The sequence below is a fragment of the Phyllobates terribilis genome, unplaced genomic scaffold (assembly GCF_046119375.1).
Source record: "Phyllobates terribilis strain yellow unplaced genomic scaffold, ASM4611937v1 Scaffold_4__5_contigs__length_816908805, whole genome shotgun sequence".
NCBI lineage: Eukaryota > Metazoa > Chordata > Amphibia > Anura > Dendrobatidae > Phyllobates > Phyllobates terribilis.
Genome location: NW_027362764.1, coordinates 646,403,631 through 646,429,095, shown reverse-complemented (window position 1 = coordinate 646,429,095; position 25,465 = coordinate 646,403,631). Strand labels below are relative to the sequence as shown.

General features: G+C 41.1%; 1 protein-coding gene across 1 annotated transcript in view; it reads right to left on the bottom strand.

The window, feature by feature from the left end:
- The window catches only part of CPA6 (carboxypeptidase A6), a 400,270-nt gene that overhangs the window by 26,932 nt on the left and 347,873 nt on the right, over positions 1–25,465 (bottom strand). The window contains exons 8-10 of the mRNA XM_073679426.1: positions 13,174–13,261; positions 5,020–5,222; positions 4,756–4,840 (exon numbers count right to left, since the gene is read on the bottom strand). Coding sequence (XP_073535527.1) covers positions 4,756–4,840; positions 5,020–5,222; positions 13,174–13,261 — 376 coding nt within the window. The remainder of the gene's footprint in view (positions 1–4,755; positions 4,841–5,019; positions 5,223–13,173; positions 13,262–25,465) is intronic.

Sequence of the window (25,465 nt, the reverse complement as noted above, 5' to 3'; positions counted from 1 at the left end):
TAAATTTTTGGTGCTAATAGCATGCTACAGAAAGGAGGCCACATTTCTGCATATAAATATTTGGTGCTACTAGTTTTGCTTCAGCCAGGAGTCCACATTTCTGAATCTAATTTCTTTGTGCTAATAGTGTGCTACAAAAAGCAGGCCATATTTCCGTTTATAAATATTTGGTGCTACTAGTTTTGCTTCAGCCAGGAGTCCACATTTTTAATCTACATTCTTTGTTCTAATAGTGTGGTCCTGATACCAGGCCACATTTCAGCTTTTAATTATTTTGTGCTAATACTGTGCTCCATCCAGGAGTCCAAATTTCATAATCTAAATTCTTTGTTTTAATAGCATGGTCCTGATACCATGCCACATTTCTGAATCTAAATATCTAAATTCTTTGTGCTAATTGCATGCTACAGAAAGTAGGCCACATTTCAATTTATAAATATTTTGTGTTACTGGTTTTGCTTCAGCCAGGAGTCCACATTTCTGAATCTAAATTCTTTGTGCTAATAGCATGCTACAGAAAGTAGGCCACATTTTAGTTTATAAATATTTTGTGCTACTATTTTTGCTTGAGCCAGGAGTCCACATTTTTTAATCTAAATTCTTTGTGCTAATAGCGTGGTCCTGATACCAGGCCACATTTCAGCATTTAATTCTTTTGTGCTAATATTGTGCTCCATCTAGGAGTCCAAATATCAGAATCTAAATTTTGTGGTAATAGCATGGTACTGATACCAGGCCACATTTCAGCTTTTAATTCTTTTGTGCTAATATTGTGCTCCATCCAAGAGTCCACATTTCAGAATCTAAATTCTTTGTGCTAATAGCATGCTACAGAAAGTAGGCCACATTTCAGTTTATAAATATTTTGTGTTACTGGTTTTGCTTCAGCCAGGAGTCCACATTTCTTAATCTAAATTCTTTGTGCTAATAGCATGCTATAGAAAGTAGGCCACATTTCAGTATATAAATATTTAGTGCTACTATTTTCGCTTCAAACAGGAGTCCACATTTCTGAATCTAAATTCTTTGTTCTAATAGCGTCGTCTTGAAACACAGCCACATTTCAGTATCTAAATCCTTTTTGCTAATTGTGTGGCCCAGACACCAGTCCACATTTCAGCATCTAAATCCCTTGTGGTAATTGTGTGGTCCAGCCAGCAGTCCACATTTCAGCATGGGACAGGGCTTGGACCAGTATTTCTAGCTTAAACATTGATCAGTAACAGGTGGATGAGTGACAGGTGTAGGCCTGATGCTCTGAGAGCCCTGCCAAATTCAGGCAACACACATGAAGGAGTCCAAACATTTCCAAAAATTTGGGGCAGACACCACTAAAGTGGCATCAATTTCCCAAGAATATAAATAGTATAATGAGACTCCTCTGACACCCCTTCCACTACAGGAAACCCACCAGATGGAGACCCAACTTGGAGTCTCCACATTTCAAAAAATTGTTAGTGTAACATCAGCAGCAGTAGCAACAGCAGGCATAGAAACCATGACAAAGGTGTTACAGACTGCAATAACGCGAGATCAATGCACCAAACTAAAAATGACACCATCGCCTAGTCTGGCCAGTCTGTGACTGGGGTGCAAAAGTCATGGGAGATCTATGACTTGTTCATCTTGATGAAAGTTAGCGGTCTACACTTTCAGGGGACAGCCAGATGCACTTATCCGACAGGACACTACCAGCAGTTCTGAAGACACTTTCTGAGAGAACGCTGGCTGCCGGGCATGACCTCCAAGGTGTGACAGATGAACTCAGGCCACTCTTCCATTTTTAAAGACCAAAATGCAAAAGGGTCCAAATTCCCCCGATGGCATTGATATTGAGCTTAAGATACTGCATGGGCTGGTCTAAAAAATGTGTGAAATGACTCCCAGAAATTGTTGTTTTATTTACTTATTTTAACCACTTTTATAGTGCCATTAATTCCACAGCGCTTTACAGACATTATTGGCACTGTCCCCATTGGGGCTCACAATCTAAATTTCCTATCAGTTTGCTTTTGAGTGTGGGAATAAACTGGAGTGTTAGTAGGAAACCCACGCAAACATGGGGAGAACATACAAACTCCTTGCAGATGTTGATCTTAGATGGGTTTGAACCCAGGACCCCAGCGCTGCAAGGCTGCTAATGTTTTTGCGTTGACTCAGTTGGAAGTCTAGAACTGTGATGCACACTATATGCCTCACTGCTGTCTTGTGGAAAACCACTCTTAAAATTGTCTACAAGCGTGTTTCGATACTCCAGCATGCACGCTGTATACTTCAAGGTGGGGAAGTATCTGGAAAAAGTTACTCTTGTACCATGGATCTAACAGAGTGGCAACCCAGTAGTCAGCACTATTTCTGATCCTAACAATACGAGCAACAATCATGTTGCAGTGCAGCAAGAAGGCGCTCATGTGTCGGGTGCTTCCATGAGGTCCAAGTCCATGGTGTGTTGGTGGAGGGGTAACACTCAAGCTTGCTTCCTCCGTCCCCTTCCGCCAACCACGGACAACAGATAGGGATCATTATCCTCTTCATCTCCTGACTGTTGCACACCCATCACCTCTTCCTCCTAGTCCTGTTCCATTTGTTCCTCAGCTCATGCACCTTCACTAACAGTTTGTCTGGTACCATGAGCCCCCCTCGATCGCTGTAATCCACCCTCCCTTGGCACTTAACTGTGTGACGACAGTCCGGAACTTAGAGATAGTTATCCCTTCCGCATCCTTCTCTGCTTCCTCTTCCTCTGGGACCACCACTTCCTCCCGCAGACTATTCAAAGTGTGCTCTAGCTTGTAGATGACTGGAATAGTTATGCTGATGACGGCATCGACAGCGCTATGCATCTTGGTAGCTGTTTCAAAACTGTGCAGAAGGGTGCAGATGTCCTTCATCTGTGCCCACTCCGCAACCATGATTTGCACCACGTCCATACTGCGTTGGCAAGATGACATACTGCACTAGAGCTTGTCACTGCTGTCACAGACACTGCAACATGTGCAGAGTGGAATTCCATCGTGTTGGCACATTGCATATCAACCGGTTAACCGGTAGCCCCAAAGATCACTGTAGCAATGTAAGTCGATGACCCGAGGGGTGAAAGCGGTGAAATTGAGCACACAGTGACCGTGGTTTTTGCAGCAGTGCATCCAGGCAGGGATAATGGCAGAGAAATAGCTGTACCACCAGGTTGAGGATGTTAGCCATGCAAGGTACGTTTGTGAGGTTTCCCCGGCATAGGGCCGACACCAGGTTTGCACCATTATCGCACACGGCCTTCCCTGGCTCAAGGTTCAGTGGAGACAGCCATTGCTTAAACTCGGCCTTGATAGCTGTCAATAACTCTTGACCTGTGTGACTTCGATCTCCAAGGCATATTAATTTAAACACTGCCTGATTGCCGTGAGCCCTAGCAGCGCAGTATGGAGGTGAGGGGATTGTTTTGCCACTATTGGAACATGTGTCTCATTAACGGAGAGGTTGAGGGCATAGGTGGAGGCCCTAGAGAAGGTGGAGGAGGCAGAAGCAATGGAGGAAGTGTTAGATACCGAGGTTTGTCCCACAAAGTCTTGGGGATTACAAGACTTGGTGTCTAGTGTTTAGTTCTTGATCCCCTGGTGTGTAGTGGTTCAGTTCTCCAACCTCTGTTGTCTAGTAGTTTAGTTCTCCAACCCCTGTTGTCTAGTAGTTTAGTTCTCCATCTTCTGGTGTAGTGGTTTAGTTCTCCATCCCTAAGCGCCCTACAAGCCTTGGGGATTGCAAGACTTGTGAAGCAGCCCCTTCCCCGCCTGACCCCACAGCCACTTGAGTCACCCAGTGCCCAGTCAGCGAAGTGTAATGCCCCTGGCCATTCTTGCTTGTCGAGGTGTTAGTGGTGAAATGCACCCTGACAGACATAGATTTTTTCCAGGAACGGGTGATGTTGTCTGCGAAATGCTGGTGTGGTGCAGGCACATCTTTCTTAACGAAGTAATGGTGACTGGGCAACTGGTACTGGGGGACTGCGATGGCCATCAGCTTTCGGAAACCGAGTGTATCCACCAGGCGGAAAGGCAGCATTTCCGTGGCCAACAGATTGGAGATGGTGAAGTTCAAGCTCTTTGTTTTGGCATATGTAGGAGGAAACAATCTTTTACGTGACCACAACTGCAGGACCGAGGGCTGGCTACTGTGTTGAGAGAGGGTGGAGTAGGGTGAACTCGACAAAGCGCTGGGCTATGAGTGAGGTGCAGCGGAGATGTTCTGGTGGACTGAGAAAGATGGGGTGTGCTTGGTGAAACAAAAACAGCAGGAATGTCCACTTCCGTATCAGCTGATGGGCTCTCACTCACCCAGACTGCAGCGAGTAAACAAGTGGAGATTCTGCGGCCGGAGACCTGTGTGAGAACACTTGCCACGGTGGCGGAGGAGGACAAAGCAGCAGATGCGGTTGATGGGGCGGCCGGTGGTTGGTGAGGCTCCCTAATCTGCATTTTAGCTGAGCTGACGAGTGCTCTTCTGCCCACTGCCAGCTTTCAAGTCTTCAAATGTATTTGCGTCTAAAAGACACGACTACAATTGAATTCAGAAGGAAGGGAACCGACATCTAACAGGTCTCCGTGGGTGGCAAGAAATCCTATGGGGTCATATGTTGTCAGGACTGCTCTTCAAGTTTCTCATTATGCAGTTAGTAACAGATCTTTCCATTAGAAATGTAGAATATTACAGCTGTTATAATGATAGAGAGTGCAGTGTAATGTTTTCTCATCATATACTCACATAAAGTGGTGGCTGCAGGACCATGTCTGTAACGTATGCCATAAGCGGAATTTATCGCTTGGACTGCTTTATTTGCTGCTGACTCCTAACAAGGTATAAAAGGAGAAGGGAAATAAGTAGATTATATATTCTGTAGTGTACTACCAAAATTATATAGGAACATCTGCAATATTCAGATGAACTTACATTTTTCCCAAAAACATAAACACTCAAGTCCACATATTTGTGATAGATATGTTAGCACGTGGTTATAAAATGACTTACCACACACTTGTAATTTGGAATGGCATCATACTGGTAGGAGTAAGGGTAGAGTACCATTTGGGCATAAGCGTGGAACGACAGGTAAATTTTAATAAATTTTCTCCTTTTGTGGATAAATTGAGCGACAGCCTTAACTTCTGGCTCAGACTCAGGATATGGACCACAATACGTACTGTCACATGGATTAAACGAAGCACCTTCCTCTGAAGTAAGACAAAAAATGTGAACGCTATCAAGTATTATGGAGTGAAAAATGATGTTGCTACCACAATCATATTGGAATGATACAGCCAATGGCAAAGTAGGTAAGCATTTGTCCATGATTTAGAGCTAATTGTGAAGTGGCGATTATTCATCTGAACAACAGCAGTAAATGTCAAGAGCACAAACTAGAAGCTGGCACTCTTTAAAGCGGGTCTGTCTCCAGGTTTCAATGTGTAGAAGTGGCTCATAAAAATAGCTAGAATACAAATGTTCTACATCAGGTTACTACATTAGGATAGGTGAAAAGGTTAGGGGTTGGGTGACCGGTGGTTGCTCACCTTCTATCATAGTGCCATGAAAGGTATAACACTATTGCACTGCATGGAGAGCGGAATTTTGTGCTGCCTCGTATTCCTTACCCCCCATAAGTGGATGCCAGCTCGACTGGGAAACACCAAATGGAAATGTGATAATGACCAATGCTGGAAACAGTTCTATATAAATATCTTGAAGAGATCCACAGAAAACCATAAAATGTTTGTTAGGTTCATTTTATTGATAATCTCCAATATAACTGTGCGTTTTTAGGGGTCCCAGGACCGCTATCAAATGGCAAAGGCAGGAATATGCAGACGAGAATAGCATATTCTTGTGGTGGCTCAGTGGCTAGCACTTTTGTTTTGCAGCGCTCAGGTCCTGGGTTTAAATCCCACCAAGGACAACATCTGCAAGCAGTTTGTATGTTCTGACAGTGTTTGTATGGTTTTCCTCCGGGGTCTCCAGTTTCCTCCCATACTCCAAAGACATACTGGTAGGGAAATTAGATTGTGATCCCAATGGGGACAACAATGATAATGTATGTAAAGCGCTGTGGAATATGATGGTGCTTTATATATATATATATAAGCATGGCATAAAAATAACTATGCCTGCAACTTAATAAAGGGGCCCTGTGAATCCTTAGAAATACAGAATTTTGTGAGATCATCAATAAAAGGAACAGTCATTCTTATGGTCTTCTGTGGATCTCTGCGGCATTTTCAATGTATTCATATTGAACTGGGTATCCAGCAGTGATCATGATTAGTGTTGAGCGAATTTGTTCGGCATTTCAAATTTGGGTTCAGATAACATCTGCGTGACAGCTTGGCAAATCAGGGATGTTCATGGGCGGAGCCGATTTTTTGGCGCGAACAAGCCGAAACCCCGAACACGAATCCGAATTTGAAATGCAGAACAAATTCACTCAACATTAATCATGATCGCATTTCTAGATTTTACAATACAAACTGCATACAGATGTTTTTGACCTGATTACTTACTTTGAAAATCCATTTTAGAATGGCTTCACCTATACACCGACTGATATTAAAATTAACCATTCTGGCACATGTTTAAAACTGTTAATTATAGACATTTGTACATTATATGAGAAAGAACTTTATGATCTCACTGAAATTTAATTAATAATAATTAAATGTAAACCCAATGGTAAAGAAATTGGTGAAACACCTGTGGGATACAAATGCTTACTATATCCCAGATGGTGTCTAATTTTTGAAATTATGTCACTTTATGTTTTTTTGGGGGTTTTATCTGGCACCTCAGGGGCTCTGCAAGTGGCTCCCACAAAATAATTCAACAAAATTTCCCAAAAATTCAAATAGTGTTTGTTCCCTTGCAAGCACTGCTGTGTGTTCACACAGTAGTTTCTGACCAAATATGGGCTATGTTTGAAAGAAATTGCTTTATAAATTGTGGGGTCCATTTTCTCCTATGGCCCACTTGTGAAAATAAAAAATTGGGGACTAAAGCAGCAATTTAGTTGAGAAAAAAAATTATTTTTCGTATCTACATCCTAGGGTCACTTATGACTATGACTGTTTCTGCTGTTCTGGAACCTCAGGGATTCTGCCAGTGTGATATGGCACCCTCAAACCAGTCCAGCAAAATCTGAATGCCAATATGGCGCTCCTTCCTTCTTGAGCTTTGCACTGTGCCTCAAAAGTAATTTTCAACCACATGTGGAGTATTGGCGTATTCAGGAGAAATTGCGTAACAAATTGTATTGTTCATTTTCTCCTATTATCCAACTCAATTTTGAAAATTAAAAACTTGGGGCTAAAGCAAAATTTTAGTGAAAAAAATGGTAATTTTCCATTGACAAAGCCCAATGTTATACAATTCTGTGAATCACCTGAGGGTTAAAAATGCTCATTACACCCCCCTATATGAATTCCTCAAGAGCTGTAGTTTCCAAAATGCTGTCACGTATGGGGGTTTCTGCTGTTTTGACTTGTCAGGGGCTCTTTATATGTGATATGGCATCAGCAATCTATTTCAGCCAAAATTGCGCTTCAGAATTCAATTGGCGCTCGTTCCCTTCCAAGTCCTGCCATGCACCTAGACAGGAGTTTTCCACCACATATGGAGTATTGATGTACGCAGTAGAAATTACACAACAAATTGTACAGTACTGTTACCCTTGTGAAAATGAAAAATTTGGGGCTGAAGCAACATTTATGAGGGAAAAATATTTTTTTTCATTTTCACTACTCAACTTTATGAAATTCTGTGACGCACTTATGAGTTCAAAGTGCTCACCACACCTCTAAATACATTCCTCAACGAATTTATCTAGAGGTGTGGTGAGCACATTGAACCCGCAGGTGCTTCACAGAATTTTATAATGTCAAGCCGTGAAAATTAAAAAAGAAATTTTTCACACAAAAATGTTGATTTAGCCCCATTTTTTTAATTTTATTATTCATAAGGGTAATAGGAGAAAATGAGCTATACAATTTGATGGGCAAATTCTCCTGAGTACACCGATACTCCATGTGGTGGAAAACTACTGTTTGGGTACACAGCAGGGCCCCGGAGGGAAGTAGAGACATTTGACTTTTGGAGCGCAAAATTGGCTGGAATAGATAGTGGACACCAAGTCGAGTTTGCAGTGCCCCAGATGTGCCTAAACAGTGGAAACCCCCAACAAGTGACTTATTTTTGAAACTACACCCCTCAAGAGGTTTATTAACCCTTTAGGTAAATCACAGGAATTAAAGCAATGGTGAAGGAAAAAATTTACATTTTCATTTTTTCCCATAATTCTCTTCTCCTGCTCTCTCTTTGATCAGCTCCAATCTGGCTTCCGGCTGCACCATTCTACTGAAACTGCATTGACTTATGTCTTCAATGACCTACTACCTGCCAAATCCAAGCTACTCTACTCTGTCCTCCTCCTCCTAGACCTGTCATCTGCCTTTGACACAGTGGACCATTCCCTCTTACTACAGACTCTCTTAACTCTCAGCATCACAGACTTGGCCCTATGTTGGATCTCTTCTACCTAACAGACAGGACATTCAGTGTCTCCCACTCTCACACCACCTCCCCATCTCGCCCCCTATCTGTCGGTGTCCCCCAAGGTTCAGTTCTAGGACCCCTACTCTTCTCCATCTACACCTTTGGCCTGGGAAAGCTCATAGAGTCTCACGGCTTTCAGTATCACATCTATGCTGATGACACACAGATCTACCTCTCCGGACCCGATATCTCCTCCCTACTAACCAAAATACTGCAATGTCTGTCCGCTATCTCATCCTTCTCAGCCAGATTTTTAAAACTTAAAATGGATAAAACCGAATTCATCATCTTTATACCTTCCCATTCATCCTCGCCATCTGACCAATCTATCAATGTCAATGGCTGTTTACTCTCCCCAGTCCCGCAAGCTCGCTGCCTTGGGATAACCCTGGACTCTAATCTCTCCTTCAAACCACATATCCAAGCCCTTTCCACTTCCTGCCGACTCCAACTCAAAAATATTTCCCGGATCCACACATTCCTCAACCACGAATCTGCAAAAACACTAGTGCACGCCCTCATCATCTCCCACCTCGACTACTGCAACCTCTTGCTCTGTGGCATCCCTTCCAAAACTCTCGCACCCCTCCAATCTATCCTAAACTCTGCTGCCAAACTAATCCACCTGTTCACCTGCTATTCCACGGCCTCTCCTCTATGTCAATCCATTCACAGGCTCCCCATTGCCCAGAGACTCCAGTTCAAACCCCTAACCACGGCATACAAAGCCATCCACAACCTGTCTCCTCCATATATCTGTGACCTAGTCTCCTGGTACATACCTGCATGCAACCTCTGATCCTCACAAGATCTCCTGCTGTACTCCCCTCTTATCTTCTCTTCCCACAATCGCATACAAGATTTCTCCCGTGCATCCCCCCTACTCTGGAACTCTCTACCCCAACATATCAGACTCTCGCCTACCATGGAAACCTTCAAAAGGAACCTGAAGACCCACCTCTTCCGACAAGCCTACAACCTGCAGTAACCATCGCTCACCTAGGGTGAATGAAGTACAAGTATATGCTGCTAGGATAGGAGCTTGGTATATGCTGCGCACTTTATTGAGCACACATGTAAGCAGTATTGCTTGCTTTATACAGAATAGCTTATGATTGGAGGTATTGATTTTTATTGGACTGGTTTCCTTCTGTTGAATCATTTATGTGTGTAATATGGTCTCTCTATATTTATTTATACTTGTCACATGCACTTTATCAATTATGGCCCTATATTATATCACCCTTTTTTCCAGTACTCATTAAAATATACATGTCCTACCTACAATAGAGTAATCCTAGCAGATCTCCTTATGACACACATGTTCTCAGCATATTGATGGATCTGATGTAACACAGCTACATTTATATTTCCTCCCTCCATTGGAGGTTTTTGCCACCCTGTTTTTTTTATATGTCATCTAGAATTTTTTACTGTATTCAATAAAAATTATTATTTTATTTAGCTAGAATCTTTTATCCTGTGGCACTATATTGAGCTGTTAGGGATTGTATGTGTTAGGCTATGTTCACACATCATGTTTTTTTTAACTTTTTTTATGCAAATTTTCAGCTGCGTTTTACAGTACCAGCAAAGTCTATGAGATTCCAGAAATCTCATGCACACATTATGTTTTTTTTTGTTCAGGATTTTGTGCTTAGCATGTTTTTTTTGCAAAATAGAGCATGTCACTTCTTTCAGCGTTTTTTCAGCGTTTTTTCACCCATTGGAAGTAATGGGTGGTGAAAAAAACGCTGAAAAAACGCACCAAAAATGCACGTGTCCAGTTTTTCAGTGTTTTTTCAGCCAAAGCTAGATTTTTTTTTTTTCACTGAACTTTATGTACATGCATAAATGAGACAAAAGGACAGTGAAAAAAACCCTGAAAAAATGCATCAAAAACACACCAAAAAATAAGCAATGAAGCAAGAAAAATTCTGAACATCCTCCTGGCAAGAAATCAAGTTTTGCTGCAGAAAAAACACTGAAAAAACCAAGATGTATGAACATAGTCTAATATGACTAGTGTAAAAGTGTCTGACGTCTGATTTTCATATCTAGGACATTTTATGATTAAATATGGTTAGCACCTAGTAGCACCCCCTTTTGAAAGTATCACAGCTTGTAAATGCTTTTTGTAGCCAGACAAGAGACATTGTAAAACCTTCAGCTTGTGCCTTTTGAGGTAGTCTATTGTGGATTTTGATGTGTGTTTAGTATCATTATCCATTTGGAGAAACCATCCTCTTTACAATTTCAGCTTTTTTTACAGATGGTGATGTAAGAATTTGTTGAAATTTCATTGAATCCATATCTTTCCTCTACCCGTGAAATGTTCCCTGTGCCATTGGCTGCAACACAACCCCAAAGCATGATTGATGAACCCCCGTGATTAATGGTTGGTGAGATGTTTTTTTCCTGAAATTCTGTGTTCTTTTTTCTTCACACATATCTTTGATCATTGTGGCCAAAGAGTTCTATTTTAACCTCATCGGTCCACAGGACTTGTTTCCAAAATGCATCAGGCTTTTTTAGATGCTCTTTTGCATACTCCTGATGCTGAATTTTATGGTGAGGATGCAGAAGAAGGTTTTCTTTTGATGACTCTGCCATGAAGGCCATATTTGTGCAGGTGTGTCTGAACAGTAGAACAATGTACCACAACTCCAGAGTCTGCTAAATATTTCTGAAGGTCTTTTGCAGTCAAGTGGGGGTTCTGATTTGTCATTCTAGCAATCCTACGAGCAGCTCTCACTGAAATTTTGCTTGGTCTTCCAGACCATACCTTGACCTCCACTCTTCCTGTTAACTGCCATTTCTTAATTACAGTTCGGCCTGAGGAAAGGGCAACTTGAAAATGCTTTGCTATCGTCTTACAGCCTTCTCCTGCTTTTGTGGGCCTTCAACATTTTAATTTTCAGAGTGCTAGGCAGCTGCTTACAAGAACCCATGGCTGTTGTTTTTTGGCATAAGGTTAGCGGAGGCTGGGTTTTTGTAAAGCTGGGAAATTTGCATCACCTGGCCTGTCCTAATGATGATTGTGAACAAGCCATAACCCTAGCAGGCTATTTAAGGTCTGAAACCTTGGTCAAAGTTATCTGAGCACATAAATCTCCAAGGGTGCCCAAACTTTTGCATCGGCCCATTTTCTTTATTGCAATTTTTAAAATGTAAAAAATGACAATAATTATTTTTTTTTGTCCAAAATACAAAGGAAATGTGTCATCTTTAACTTTAGGCCTTTTAACAGTGATTTTGACCAGGGGTGCCCAAACTTTCACATGCCACTGTACATATTAGACTCTGATGTCAATTGTTTATCATAGTCTCCTGACATGCCCATAAATAACTGGGCAGGTGAAACGTGCACTATGTACGCATAATAAAAGAGTAGGGAAATTAATAAATGAAACTGTTAAACATTTGATATCAATATAGTATTAGTATCCAGAAATATATATAAAGATGCAGCAGATTAGCCAGAATCAAATTATAGGAGAGGTACCAGAATGAAAATATAGGAGATTTATTTCGATGGTTTCTTTTAGAATACCGCCTGTATCCTGTGGCTCTCTATCAAACTTCAATAGCTTAGTAATATTGCAACATTAGAAAGTTTATAGTGGTTCTGCCAGTGTTGGGAAAACTATTGTTCCAATATATTGCTTGATAGGCACTAAACACAGTGGAATTGTAATGCACATTTTAAAAATTTTCTAATAAAGATAATTTTTAACAATTTAGTCCTTTTAGTCCTTAGTACTTTTATGACCTTTAATTTGTGATATTTATTGTAATCTTAGTAGACTTATAAGTATCCAAGGTTTTTTTAACAGTGATACTGTAGGTTATGGACACATATCTCCCTGAGAATCTGCCTCCAGAGCTTATTTTAAATGAATGTGGGTATTACCAGTGTGAGACATGTAATGACTAACTGTCTGCTCTCCTTATCTCACTGCAGAGTTGTGTGTGATTACAGCTAAAATAGTATAGCAGAGCATTGTGCCATTGCAATCCCATCTGCAGTTGTAGCTCTCCTCTTATAGTTGTAATCAGGCACAGCTATGCAGCATAACTGACAGTACTAACACTTCTTCAGCTACTATCTCACAGGCAGCCAATGGACGGGGGGAGGGGAGTACAGTTGAGCTGACAGTACTATAGAAGACAATATGTTTGTAATGAGACAAAAGTCAGCTCTGCTGTACTGTGTTAGGTATAATCATACTCATTTCTGCAGTAAGATCGGGAGAGCAAAGTTTCAGTCATGTCTCACACAAGTGATTCCCTGTTTCATTTAAAATAAGCTATGGAGGCAGAGTCTCAGGGAGATCAGTGTCCGGCCCATAGATCTTAATAGCTAATTTACATATTATGAAAAATATAGATTTCTCTAGAACAATCCATCAGATTGCAGATACAGTATCAATGTATCATTTTTATTCAACTTTCTATGACCTTTGTGTCCATATAGATTGCTTAGGAGGGTTGATACTTCTCATATATACATTTTAAGCTCTTTTTAAAATATATACTAGGCATGGGGCAGGAGGCCACAGGTTACTCATCTACTGTACGTACCACAAAAGTTTACTTTCCAGTTCCTGTTAGCATCTACTCCAAAGCAGTTGAATCTCATTTTAGATCTTGTTTTTCTCCAAAAACGATCCTGTACATGAAAAATGGATTTATATTCATTAATATTAATTGTTACATTTTGATTTAGTTTTCCTTTTATTATATCACAAAAATAAAAATTGCAAATAATTCTTGAAAGATAAGTGAAGCTACATTATTGAGATGGTTGTTACAGCTCAACCTCTATTACTGGTGCCTTGTGCTCTTCTTTAAAATGAATATATCAGCAGGGGTGGGGAACAGACTTGGAGTGACTGAGGCTTCAGATCTTCAGCCTCATTTGTATGTCAATTCAAATGCTGATTTCTCAGTAAAGGAGGAATAGACTGTCCATGCAAAGTTATTGATGGATTTGTCTTGGAGAGAGCTACATGTGCATAATAAATAGTTTGGGGCGTGAAATCCAGTCATTAGCTGTAACTGTGTGGAACCATCATCAATTTATAATTTTACTACAAAGTCGCCATAGGAAAAATGAAGCATTATACAGTTCTCATTTATACCAATGAGCTGTCCATGTAATGTATACCTTGGGCGTACTGTTTCTCCTTGTGTAGGCATATGGAGTCTTACAGGAGATGAATTGCAGATTACTTTTAATCTGCATAATGGCTCCTATACCTATTGAGAGCCATGTCACCCACCCAACCAGTTCCCTGCTCTGTAATGGCAAGAGACAAGAATGAGGAAACAACTGTCTACGGGTGAGTTTCTATTCTTCTTGGAGGAGACTTTGGTTTGTTCTAAGGTTCTTTTATGGGTCAGATACTGACAGGCCAGCTACCTATAGGTGGCAAAAAAGAGACCATTTCCTTCTGAGTCGAGTTAATCTTCATTTTGTACAGACATGAAGGCTCCCCCAGAGTGTGATAGAACAAGGCACATCCTATATTAGTTCACAATTTGTAAAAATGACAGACAAAATGAGTTTAATAAACCAAATGATGCATGGAATTAGGTCTATTAAAGATGTGATAGTTTATAATATATTTATGTATTTTTACTATTTTATTTGTATCACATCATTAAATACTGTACAAGTATAATACTTGGTATCAACAGTTTAACCCTATTATAGCCGTATTGGCGCATCTGGGAGAAGGTACTTTCCCTGAGCGCAGAAATATGCCAACTCATAATACATGTAATCGAAATTGAGGGAAAAAGAGTTTTTGTGTAGGCATAAAAAATTACAATTTTATTACATCATTATTAAAAATACACAAAACAATGTAGATAATAAAAGTTAAAATTACAAATAGATGGTAGAGATGGTCACTGGTATAAAGGCCAGTAGTCACATCCCCAAAATCCCAAGTTATATCTAAAAATTCATAAAGGCAGATAGAAAGTAAATCACTAAAGGGAATGAGTAGTAAGGAATCTTATATATATAAATTAACTGTTTTTCATAAATATGCATAAATACCAAACAAACCCAAATATGTAACCCATGTGACATAACAATAATACTACCTGCCATTGCGCGCCAATGATCACTGGTTCACTTTTGGCCCCTTACTGGGTAAGATGATTTGATATCATATATCCCCCCTTATTGGCAGGTAGTATTATTGTTATGTCACATGGGTTACATATTTGGGTTTGTTTGGTATTTATGCATATTTATGAAAAACAGTTAATTTATATATATAAGATTCCTTACTACTCATTCCCTTTAGTGATTTACTTTCTATCTGCCTTTATGAATTTTTAGATATAACTTGGGATTTTGGGGATGTGACTACTGGCCTTTATACCAGTGACCATCTCTACCATCTATATGTAATTTTAACTTTTATTATCTACATTGTTTTGTGTATTTTTAATAATGATGTAATAAAATTGTAATTTTTTATGCCTACACAAAAACTATTTTTTCCTCAATTTCGATTACAAGTATAATACTTGGTTACTTGATTTTTCATTCATGAATACTTAAATGATTCTGGACCGCACAGAGACTTTAAAAATTGTAGAATATTATTGCAGAGGCAGCAGCTACACTAGACTGTACAGGGGCACAGAGCTGGATGTCAGTTTATTACCATCTCTGCCTCCCTAATCACTGTATACACAGCACTGAATGAGTGCTGTGTATACAGTATAAGAAGTGCTATTGTATTTACAGTATAAGAAGATCAGCTCTGTGGTTTAAGCAGGAGAAAAATGTGCCATGTAACTTGGGCTAATATGCTAGCCCCAGTTACAGGGGAAATCAGCAATGATAAAAATGTATTTTAATGTTAATGTTGAAATATTTTAATGTTGAAACTCCAAAGTACTTTTATGACCTTTAATTGTAAAGCAAAAAAAGAAAAAAAGTAGAAAAAAAGCTACCACTAATACATATAGCTGTTTCTACTAGCCCAGCTCCCATCGAAAACAAAAACAAGTGTTCCATACATAAGGATATATGCTACAGAAGGGAGAACACAATGTAAAATGTACTTTAGTGTTCCTTTGTGTTTGTAAAAAAAAAAAGTAAAAATAAAATGAAAAATAGACATCTTCCTGTTTTCTGTACTTTTTCCCATATCAGAAAAAAATAAATTATATACAGTCATATGAAAAAGTTTGGGCACCCCTATTAATCTTAAGCTTAATGTTCTATAAAAATTGGTGTTTTTGCAACAGCTATTTCAGTTTGATATATGTAATAACTGTTGGATACAGTAATGTTTCTGCCTTGAAATGAGGTTCATTGTACTAACAGAAAATGTGCAATCTGCATTCAAACAAAATTTGACAGGTGCATAAGTATGGGCACCTCACCAGAAAAGTGACATTAATAGTTAGTAGATCCTCCTTTTGCAAAAATAACAGCCTCTAGTCGCTTCCTGTAGCTTTTAATGAGTTCCTGGATCCTGGATGAAGGTATTTTTGACCATTCCTCTTTACAAAACAATTCCAGTTCAGTTAAGTTTGATGGTCGCCGAGCATGGACAGCCCTCTTCAAATGATCCCACAGATGTTCAATGATATTCAGGTCTGGGGACTGGGATGGCCATTCCAGAACATTGTAGTTGTTCCTCTGCATGAATGCCTGAGTAGATTTGGAGCTGTGTTTTGGATCATTGTCTTGCTGAAAGATCCATCCACTTTGTAACTTCATATTTATCACTGATTCTTGAACACTATTGTCAAGAATCTGCTGATACTGAGTGGAATCCATGCGTCCCTCAACTTTAACAAGATTCCCAGTGCCAGCATTGACCACACAGCCCCAAAGCATGATGGAACCTCCACCAAATTTTACTGTGGGTAGCAAGTGTTTTTCTTGGAATGCTGTGTTTTTTTGCCACCATGCATAACGCCTTTTTGTATGACCAAATAACTCAATCTTGATTTCATCAGTCCACAGGACCTTCTTCCAAAAAGAAATTGGCTTCTCCAAATGTGCTTTTGCATACCTCAGCCAACTCTGTTTGTGGCGTGCTTGCAGAAACGGCTTCTTTCGCATCACTCTCCCATACAGCTTCTCCTTGTGCAAAGTGCCTTGTATAGTTGACCGATGCACAGTGACACCATCTGCAGCAAGTTGATGCTGCAGCTCTCTGGAGGTGGTCTGAGGATTGTCCTTGACTGATCTCACCATTCTTCTTCTCTGCCTTTCTGATGTTTTTCTTGGCCTGCCACTTCTGGCCTTAACAAGAACTGTCCCTGTGTTCTTCCATTTCCTTACTATGTTCCTCACAGTGGAAACTGACAGGTTAAATCTCTGAGACAGCTTTTTGTATGCTTCCCCTGAACAACTATGTTGAATAATCTTTGTTTTCAGATCATTTGACAGTTGTTTTGAGGAGCACATGATGCCACTCTTCAGAGGAGATTCAAACAGGAGAACAACTTGCAAGTGGCCACTTTAAGTAGCTTTTCTCATGATTGCATACACCTGGCTATAAAGTTCAAAGCTCCATGAGGTTACAAAACCAAAAAAAGTGCTTTAGTAAGTCAGTAAAAAGTAGGTAGGAGTATTTAAAACAAGAAAATGATAAGGGTGCCCATACTTATGCACCTTTCAAATTTTGTTTGAATGCAGATTGCACATTTTCTGTTAGTACAATAAACCTCATTTCAAGGCAGAAACATTACTGTGTCCAACAGTTATTACATATATCAAACTGAAATAGCTGTTGCAAAAACACCAATTTTTATAAAACATTAAGCTTAAGATTAATAGGGGTGCCCAAACTTTTTCATATGACTGTATGTATGTATGTATATATATATGGCCTGTGTATTGTGAAAAAAAGTGACAACAATTATTTGAATATTTTAAAAAACAAAATACTTTAAAGCTCTTAAAACTGCATAAACAAAAAACAATACTTAAACCCCTAACGACCACCGATACTCCTTTTAACGGCAGTCGTTAAAGGGTACTTATTCCTCAGCGCCGCTCTTTCATGGCACTGAGGGATAATGGTATAGCGCCGCCTGGCGGTGGTAATTCCTGCGGGTGTCAGCTGTATATGACAACTGACACCCTGCAGTATGGCCCTGGCCGGTTTTGATGCTGATCAGGGCCTATTAACCCCTTAAATACCGCTGTCAATCGTGAGATCGCTATTTAAGTCAGGGGTCCTCAAACTACGGCCCGCAGGCCACATGCGGCCCGCGGAGGACTTTTATCCGGCCCGCCGGGCTATGGGCGGAGGAGAGGAGAGTGGTGCCATTGCCCGCCCTTCCCCCCGCTTGCTCAGGGCCCCGGCAGGCGGATACTTATCTCTCCCTGTGCCTCCGCAGATCCGCTGTCTTCCTGCTCTGCGCTTCCTGTGACGTCTCAGATCAGAGGGCGCGGTGACGTCTTTACACCGTGCCCTCCCGAGTGCCGTCACAGGCAGCGCAGAGCGGGACAACGCCGCCGCGACGCTGGAGTACAGACCAGAGTAGAGCAGAGGCAGCAAGTAAGAAGTGAGGTGAGTATTGGATTTTTTTTTTTTTATGTATGGAGGCATAGGTCATTATATGGGGGGGTGACATCCTGCATGGGGCATGATATGGGGGGGTGACATGCTGCATGGGGCATTATATGGGGGAGTGACATGCTGCATGGGGCATTATATGGGGGGGTGACATGCTGCATGGGGCATTATATGGGGGTGTGTGACATGCTGCATGGGGCATTGTATGGGGGGGTGACATGCTGCATGTGGCATTATATGGGGGTGTGTGACATGCTGCATGGGGCATTGTATGGGGGGGTGACATGCTGCATGTGGCATTATATGGAGGGGTGACATGCTGCATGGGGCATTATATGGGGTGATGACATGCTGCATGGGGCATTATATGGGGGGTGACATGCTGCATGGGGCATTATATGGGGGGGTGACATGCTGCATGGGGCATTATAAAGACAGGGGAGTGATATCCTGCATGGGGCATTATATGGGGGGGTGACATCCTGCATGGGGCATTATATGGGGGGTGACATCCTGCATGGGGCATGATATGGGGGGGTGACATGCTGCATGGGGCATTATATGGGGGAGTGACATGCTGCATGGGGCATTATATGGGGGGTGACATCCTGCATGGGGCATGATATGGGGGGTGACATCCTGCATGGGGCATTATATGGGGGGGGAGGGAAGGGACATCCTGCATGGGGCATTATAAAGACAGGGGAGTGATATCTTGCATGGGGCATTATATGGCGTGAGAAAGGAACATCCTGCATGGGGCATTATATGGGGGGTGGCATCCAGCGTGGGGCATTATAAGGGGGGAACAGCCTACATGGGGCATTATAAGGGGGGGGACAGCCTGCATATAGCATTATAAGGGGGAAACAGCCTGCCTATTGGGAACATTTACCTGCTCATTGAGGACCTATGCTGCCTATTGGGGACCTATGCTGCCTATTGGGGACCTATGCTGCCTATTGGGGATATTTACCTGCCTATTGGGGACATTTACCTGCCTATTGGGGATATTTACCTGCCTATTGGGGACCTATGCTGCCTATTGGGTACATTTACCTGCCCATTGGGGACCTATGCTGCCTATTGGGTACAGTTACCTACCTATTGAAATACCGGTTGATTTAACTTTACTTGTTCTTCATTTTAAATATTGTATTTGTTCCTGTATTGTTTTTTTTACTTCAAAATAAGATATGTGCAGTGTGCATAGGAATTTGTTCAGAGTTTTTTTCTAAAAACTATATTCCGGCCCTCCAATGGTCTGAGGGATCGTGAACTGGCCCCCTGTTTAAAAAGTTTGAGGACCTCTGATTTAAGTGGTTACAAGGGCAGGGCCGGCATCAGCACCCGGTGCACCCGGGCAAGTGCCGGGGCCCTGAGCAGGCGGGGTGCCCACTCACGGCCGGGCACCCCGCCGGGCTATGGGTGGACGAGAGTGGCACCAGTGCCCGCCCTTCTCCCTCGCTTGCTCAGGGCCCCGGCAGCCGGATACTTACCTCTCCCCGTGCCTCCGCAGATCCGCTGTCTTCCTGCTCTGCGCTCCCTGTGACGTCTCAGGTCACAGGGTGCGGTGACATCTTTACACCACGCCCTCTCCTGAGCCATCACAGGCAGCGCAGAGCGGGAGGACGCCGGCGACGCTGGAGTCCGGACCCGAGCAGCGGCAGCAGGTGAGGAGGAGTGAGGTGAGTATTTGATTTTTTTTTTTTACTGTATGGAGGCATGGGGCATTATATAGCGGGGGAAAGGAACATCCTGCATGGGGCATTATATGGGGGGGTGACAACCTTCATGGGGCATTATATGGTGGGGGAAAAGGACATCCTGCATGGGGCATTATATGGGGGGAAAGGGACATCCTGCATGGGACAATATATGGGGGCAAAGGGACATCCTGCATGGGGCATTATATGGGGGGGAGAAGTGACATCCTGCATGGGCCATTATATGGGGAGTGACATCCTGCATGGGGCATTATATGTGGAGTGAAATCCTGCTTGGAGCATTATATTGGGGGTGACATCCTGCATGGGGCATTATATGGGGGGAGAAGTGACATCCTGCATGGGGCATTATATGGGGGAGTGACATCCTGCATGGGGCATTATATGGCGGGAGAAGTAATATACTGCATGGGGCATTATATGGGGGGTGACATCCTGCATGGGGCATTATATGGGGGGGGGGACAGCATGCATGGGGCATTATAAAGGGGGAACAGACTGCATATGACATTATGTGGGGGGAACAGCCTGCATTATGTGGGGGCCAGTATCCTGTATGGAGTGTTATATTGCGGCCAGTATCCTGTACGGAGCGTTATATGTGGGCCAGTATCCTGTACGAAGCGTTATAAGGGGCCAGTATTCCGTATAGAGCGTTATATGGGGACCAGTATTCTGTATGGAGCGTTTTATGGGGGCCAGTATTCTGTATGGAGCATTTTATGAAGGCCAGTATACTGTGTGGAGTGATTCGCCGGTTTCGGAGCTATTGTGGAATTTACAATAGATATCGCTCATGTAATGTAAGAAGTGAAATCTTTGCATTGTACTATACCTATATCTCTCTGTGGTATCTGTGCATCATGAATCGTGGTATGTGTTAAAGGAGCCCACTGAGACTCTTTGGCCCGGGGACCAGAAAAACCTGGAGCCGGCCCTGTACAAGGGGGTCGCAAGACCCCCTTAATAACCATCAAACCCCCTCAATGAGAATAGTGGGTCCCAATGGTTACCATGGTACCCTGAGATCATCTGATGATCCAGCCATAAGCTGGGTCTCACAGGCACACTCATGTTGAGTCAGTGACTCACTGACAGGTCTCATACACTGCAGTACACAAGTACTGCAGTGTATGAGATCAGCTATCATAGTAAAATTACACATGTGCCACAGTGGGACTTAGTAAAAAAGTAAGAAAAAGTGAAATAAAATATGTAAAAAAGTAAAAAAAACACAAAAAAGTGCACACATATTGCTGAAATCCATTTCGCCACTCAAAACGCAGCGTTTGTGATAAAACAAAAATATACGAAAAAACGTACACATATTTGGTTGTTCTACCCGCTCTATAAAACTGGCAAATTATTTATTGCGTTTGGCCAACACTGTAAAAAAAATAAATGAAAAACACACCAAAAATGTCACTTTTCCATCATACTGACTCACAAAAAAGTGAATAAAAAGCGATCAAAAAGTCGTATGTAAAATAAAAATATGTAAATAAAAACGCCATACCATCCCACAAAAAACAAACCATAATATGGCTCATTTGACAAAAAACACCAATAAATCATTTGGGCCAGAAAATACAATAAGTCACATCAAAATAAGGCAAAAAGACAACCACATAGCCCTAGTTGAAATTTGCAAAAACTTTAATAGAAACATATAAAGGTAAATACACACAACAATAATAAAATCAAAGACACACCACAGATGAAAAAGGATGGAGTGCCTGGACCTCAATAATATATAAGGTAGTATAGCCTACACATAGCTCCCACAGGTAAGTATATAACAACCAGTATAAAACTTAAGGGCATTGGAAAGAAGCAGCAGAAAATATTATATAAAGAGTTACTGAAAATGACCAAAAAGGTTATTTGTCAGAAATATTATATAGATGGCAGATCAAGGGGTCTCTGGACGAAGCATTTCCTATGCGAAACGCGTGTCGGGTGTGTGGAGGGTGCCTAGACCACTGACTTGTGCTCTTGGGTAATTATGGTTATTTTCTAAATACTATTATGGGTAGTCCTTTTTGACATTGGTGATTTATATAGGCAGCTATATTGTTATGAGGCTTTTATAGAGGTTACTTATTTATATATTTATACATTTATATTTGGGTGGAGTTATTGTATGCATTTATGTATTTTATTAGCTATACTTGATCTGCCATCTATATAATATTTCTGACAAATAACCTTTTTGGTCATTTTCAGTAACTCTTTATATAATATTTTCTGCTGCTTCTTTCCAATGCCCTTAAGTTTTATACTGGTTGTTATATACTTACCTGTGGGAGCTATGTGTAGGATATATTACCTTATATATTATTGAGGTCCAGGCACTCCATCCTTTTTCATCTGTGGTGTGTCTTTGATTTTATTATTGTTGTGTGTATTTACCTTTATATGTCTCATTTGACAAAAAATAAAAAAGTTACAGCTCTCAGAATGTGACGATGCAAAAACAAATTCATTTTTGTAAAATATTGTTTTTAGTCTGTAAAAATAGCAAAGCATAACAAAAAATATAAATCTGGTATCGCTGTAATCGTACCAACCCGACGAACAAATTAGTCATATGATATCACTTTTACTGCACGGTGAATGGCGCAAAAAATAAAAACAACTGAATTGCTGTTTTTTGTTCATTCTGTGTCTGAAAAATGTGAATTAAAAGCTATCAAAAATTACTATATGCCCAAATATGGTACCAAAAAAATCTGCAACTCGTCCAGCAAAAAATAAGCCCTCATATAGCTCTGTTCACCAAAAAATAAAAAAGTAACAGCGCTCAGAATATGGCAACGAAAAATACTACTATTTATAGGAAAGCATTTTTACTGTGTGATAGCAGCAAAACCTAAAAAAACACATATAAATCTGGTATTCCTATAATCGCACCAACCCGTAGAATAAATTTGCGTTATCACTTATACCGCACAGTGAATGGTGCAAAAATAAAAATTAGGACTATTCTTGTACTGCTGACTATTTGTTAATTTTGCCTCCAAAAAATCAGAATAAGATTCAGCTCACATTTATCCTGTGCTCTCCGCTGAGCGCTTATGTCGTGTTTTCCATGTAAATTCCCCAAAACCGCAATTCAAAAAAACCCCGGACGGAATCACTCACTTATGAGGCAGATGGAGTCACTTTGGACTGATCTGTGTTCCGGCAGCATCCCATCATTTTATGTTTTTTTTTAGCGCACAAGTGTGGGCGACCACAGATCTGTGCACGCCTAAAAAGATGGATACCGCCAGAGAAGAAGCCAAACAGAGTACAATCTGCCTCATTATGGTGGGTGGTTCCATTGGGGGTTTCGTCTGAATCGCATTTTTGTGGGATTTACACAGAAACCCTGACGTAAGTGCTCAGCGTAGACTGGCGATCCAGTCTTATTCTGGAAGCAATTGAAAGTTATGTACCCCAAAATGTTACCAATAAAACCCCTAATTTATCCCACACAAAACCAGCCCCCTCTCAGGTCCGTCATCTGTCACTGGAACTATAGGTGGTCCCACGTTACTGGCAGAACAAAGCCCCTCTGGAAAATCAACAGCTCCCACCCCTCAAATAAAATCCAGTGAATTCTTCGCTCTCAAATCTAAATGCCCCCCTCCTTTTGAGCCACTCTACGCCTAAACTGCAGTAAGCGGCCACATGTTTGGCATTATTGTAGCGGGGAGAGAGCACTTAACAATTTACGGGGTGTGTGTCACCAGGAGAAATGTATGGGGGTGCTACAATATATGAAGACACTACACTTTATAAGGGCTCAATGTATGGGCACTAAACTGGCATATTTGCAATTCTCCAGAACAAAGCCTGGCATGGATATTACAGAATAGTCACTGCAGCCATAGATCATTTCATTGAGATGTGCAATTTCTACAATGGGGTCACTTCTGGGGGTTTTATGCTGTTCTGACACCTTTGGGGCTGCGCAAATGTCACCCACAAACTATTCTACCAAAATTTGTTCTCCAAAATACAAATGGTGCTTCTTCCTTCTCAGCCCTGACGTGTGGCCTAACAGTAATTTCTGACAACATGTGGGGCATCATCGCGTTCGGGAGAAATTGCATAACAAATTATGGTGTCCATTTTCTCCTATTATCCATTGTAAAAATTACAAACTACATTTTAGTGATAAAAAAATGAAAATTTTCAATATGATGACCTAATGTTATCAAATTCTGTGTAGTGCATGTGGCTTCAAAATGCTCACTATACCTCTGGATAAAATCCTTGAGGGGTGTAGTTTCCAAAATGGGGTAACTTGGGGATTTCCACAGTTTAGGCACATCAGGGGCTCTCCAAACGCGACATGACGCCCGCAGACCACTCCATCAAAGTCTGAGTTCCAAACGTCACTCCTTCCTTTTCAAGCCCTGCCGTACGCCCAAGCAATAGTTTTCCATTACATATGGGGTATCTCCGTACTCAGGAGCAATTCAACAACAAATTTTGGGGTACATTTTCTCCTGTTACCCTTGGGAAAATAAAAAAATTGGGGCTAAAAGTACATTTTGTGGGAAAAATATTTTTCATTTTCACGGCTCTACTTTATAAACTTCTGTGAAGCACCTGGGGGTTCAAGGTGCTCACAACATATCTAGATACATTTCTTGAGGGGTCTAGTTTCAAAATGGGGTCCACTGTTTAGGCACATCAGGGGCTCTCCAAATGCAACATTTTTGCATTCAAAAAGTTGGTGCTCCTTCCCTTACGAGCCCTTCTGTGAGCTCAAACAGGGGTTTTACCCTACATATGGGGTATCAGCGTACTCAGGAGAAATTGCACAACAAATGTTGGGGTTCATTTTCTCCTGTTTCCCTTCTGAAAATAAAAAAATTGAGTTTGAAGTGAACATTTTGTGAAAAACAGTTAAACGTTCATTTTTTCCTTCCACATTGCTTCAGTTCCTGTGAAGCACGTGAAGGGTTAAAAAACTTCTTCAATGTGGTTTTGAGCACCTTGAGGGGTGCAGTTTTTAGAATGGTGTCACTTTTGGGTATTTTCGGTCATATAGACACCTCAAAGTAACTTCAAATGTGATTTGGTCCGTAAAAAGAGGTTTTGTAAATTTTATTGGAAAAATAAGAAATTGCTGGTCAACTTTTAACCTTTATAACTTCCTAACAAAAAAAGAAATAGTTTCAAAAATTGTTCTGATGTAAAGTAGACATGTGGAAAATGTCATTTATTAACTATTTTGTGTGACATAACTCTCTGATTTAAGGGCATAAAAATTCAATGTTTGAACATTGCAAAATTTTCAAATTTTTCGCCAAATTTGAGTTTTTTTCACAAATAAATACAAGTCATATCGTAGAAAATTTACTACTATCATGAAGTACAATATGTCACGAAAAAAACATCTCAGAATCAGTGGGATCCGATGAAGCATTCTAGAGTTCTAGAGTTATTACCTCATAAAGTGACAGTGGTCAGAATTGTAAAATTTGGCCTGGTCATTAAGGACATAATTGGCTCGGTCGCTAAAGGGTAAAGCTCTTAAAACTGCATTTATGAAAAACCCCGGAAATGTGTCTGGCTGTGAAC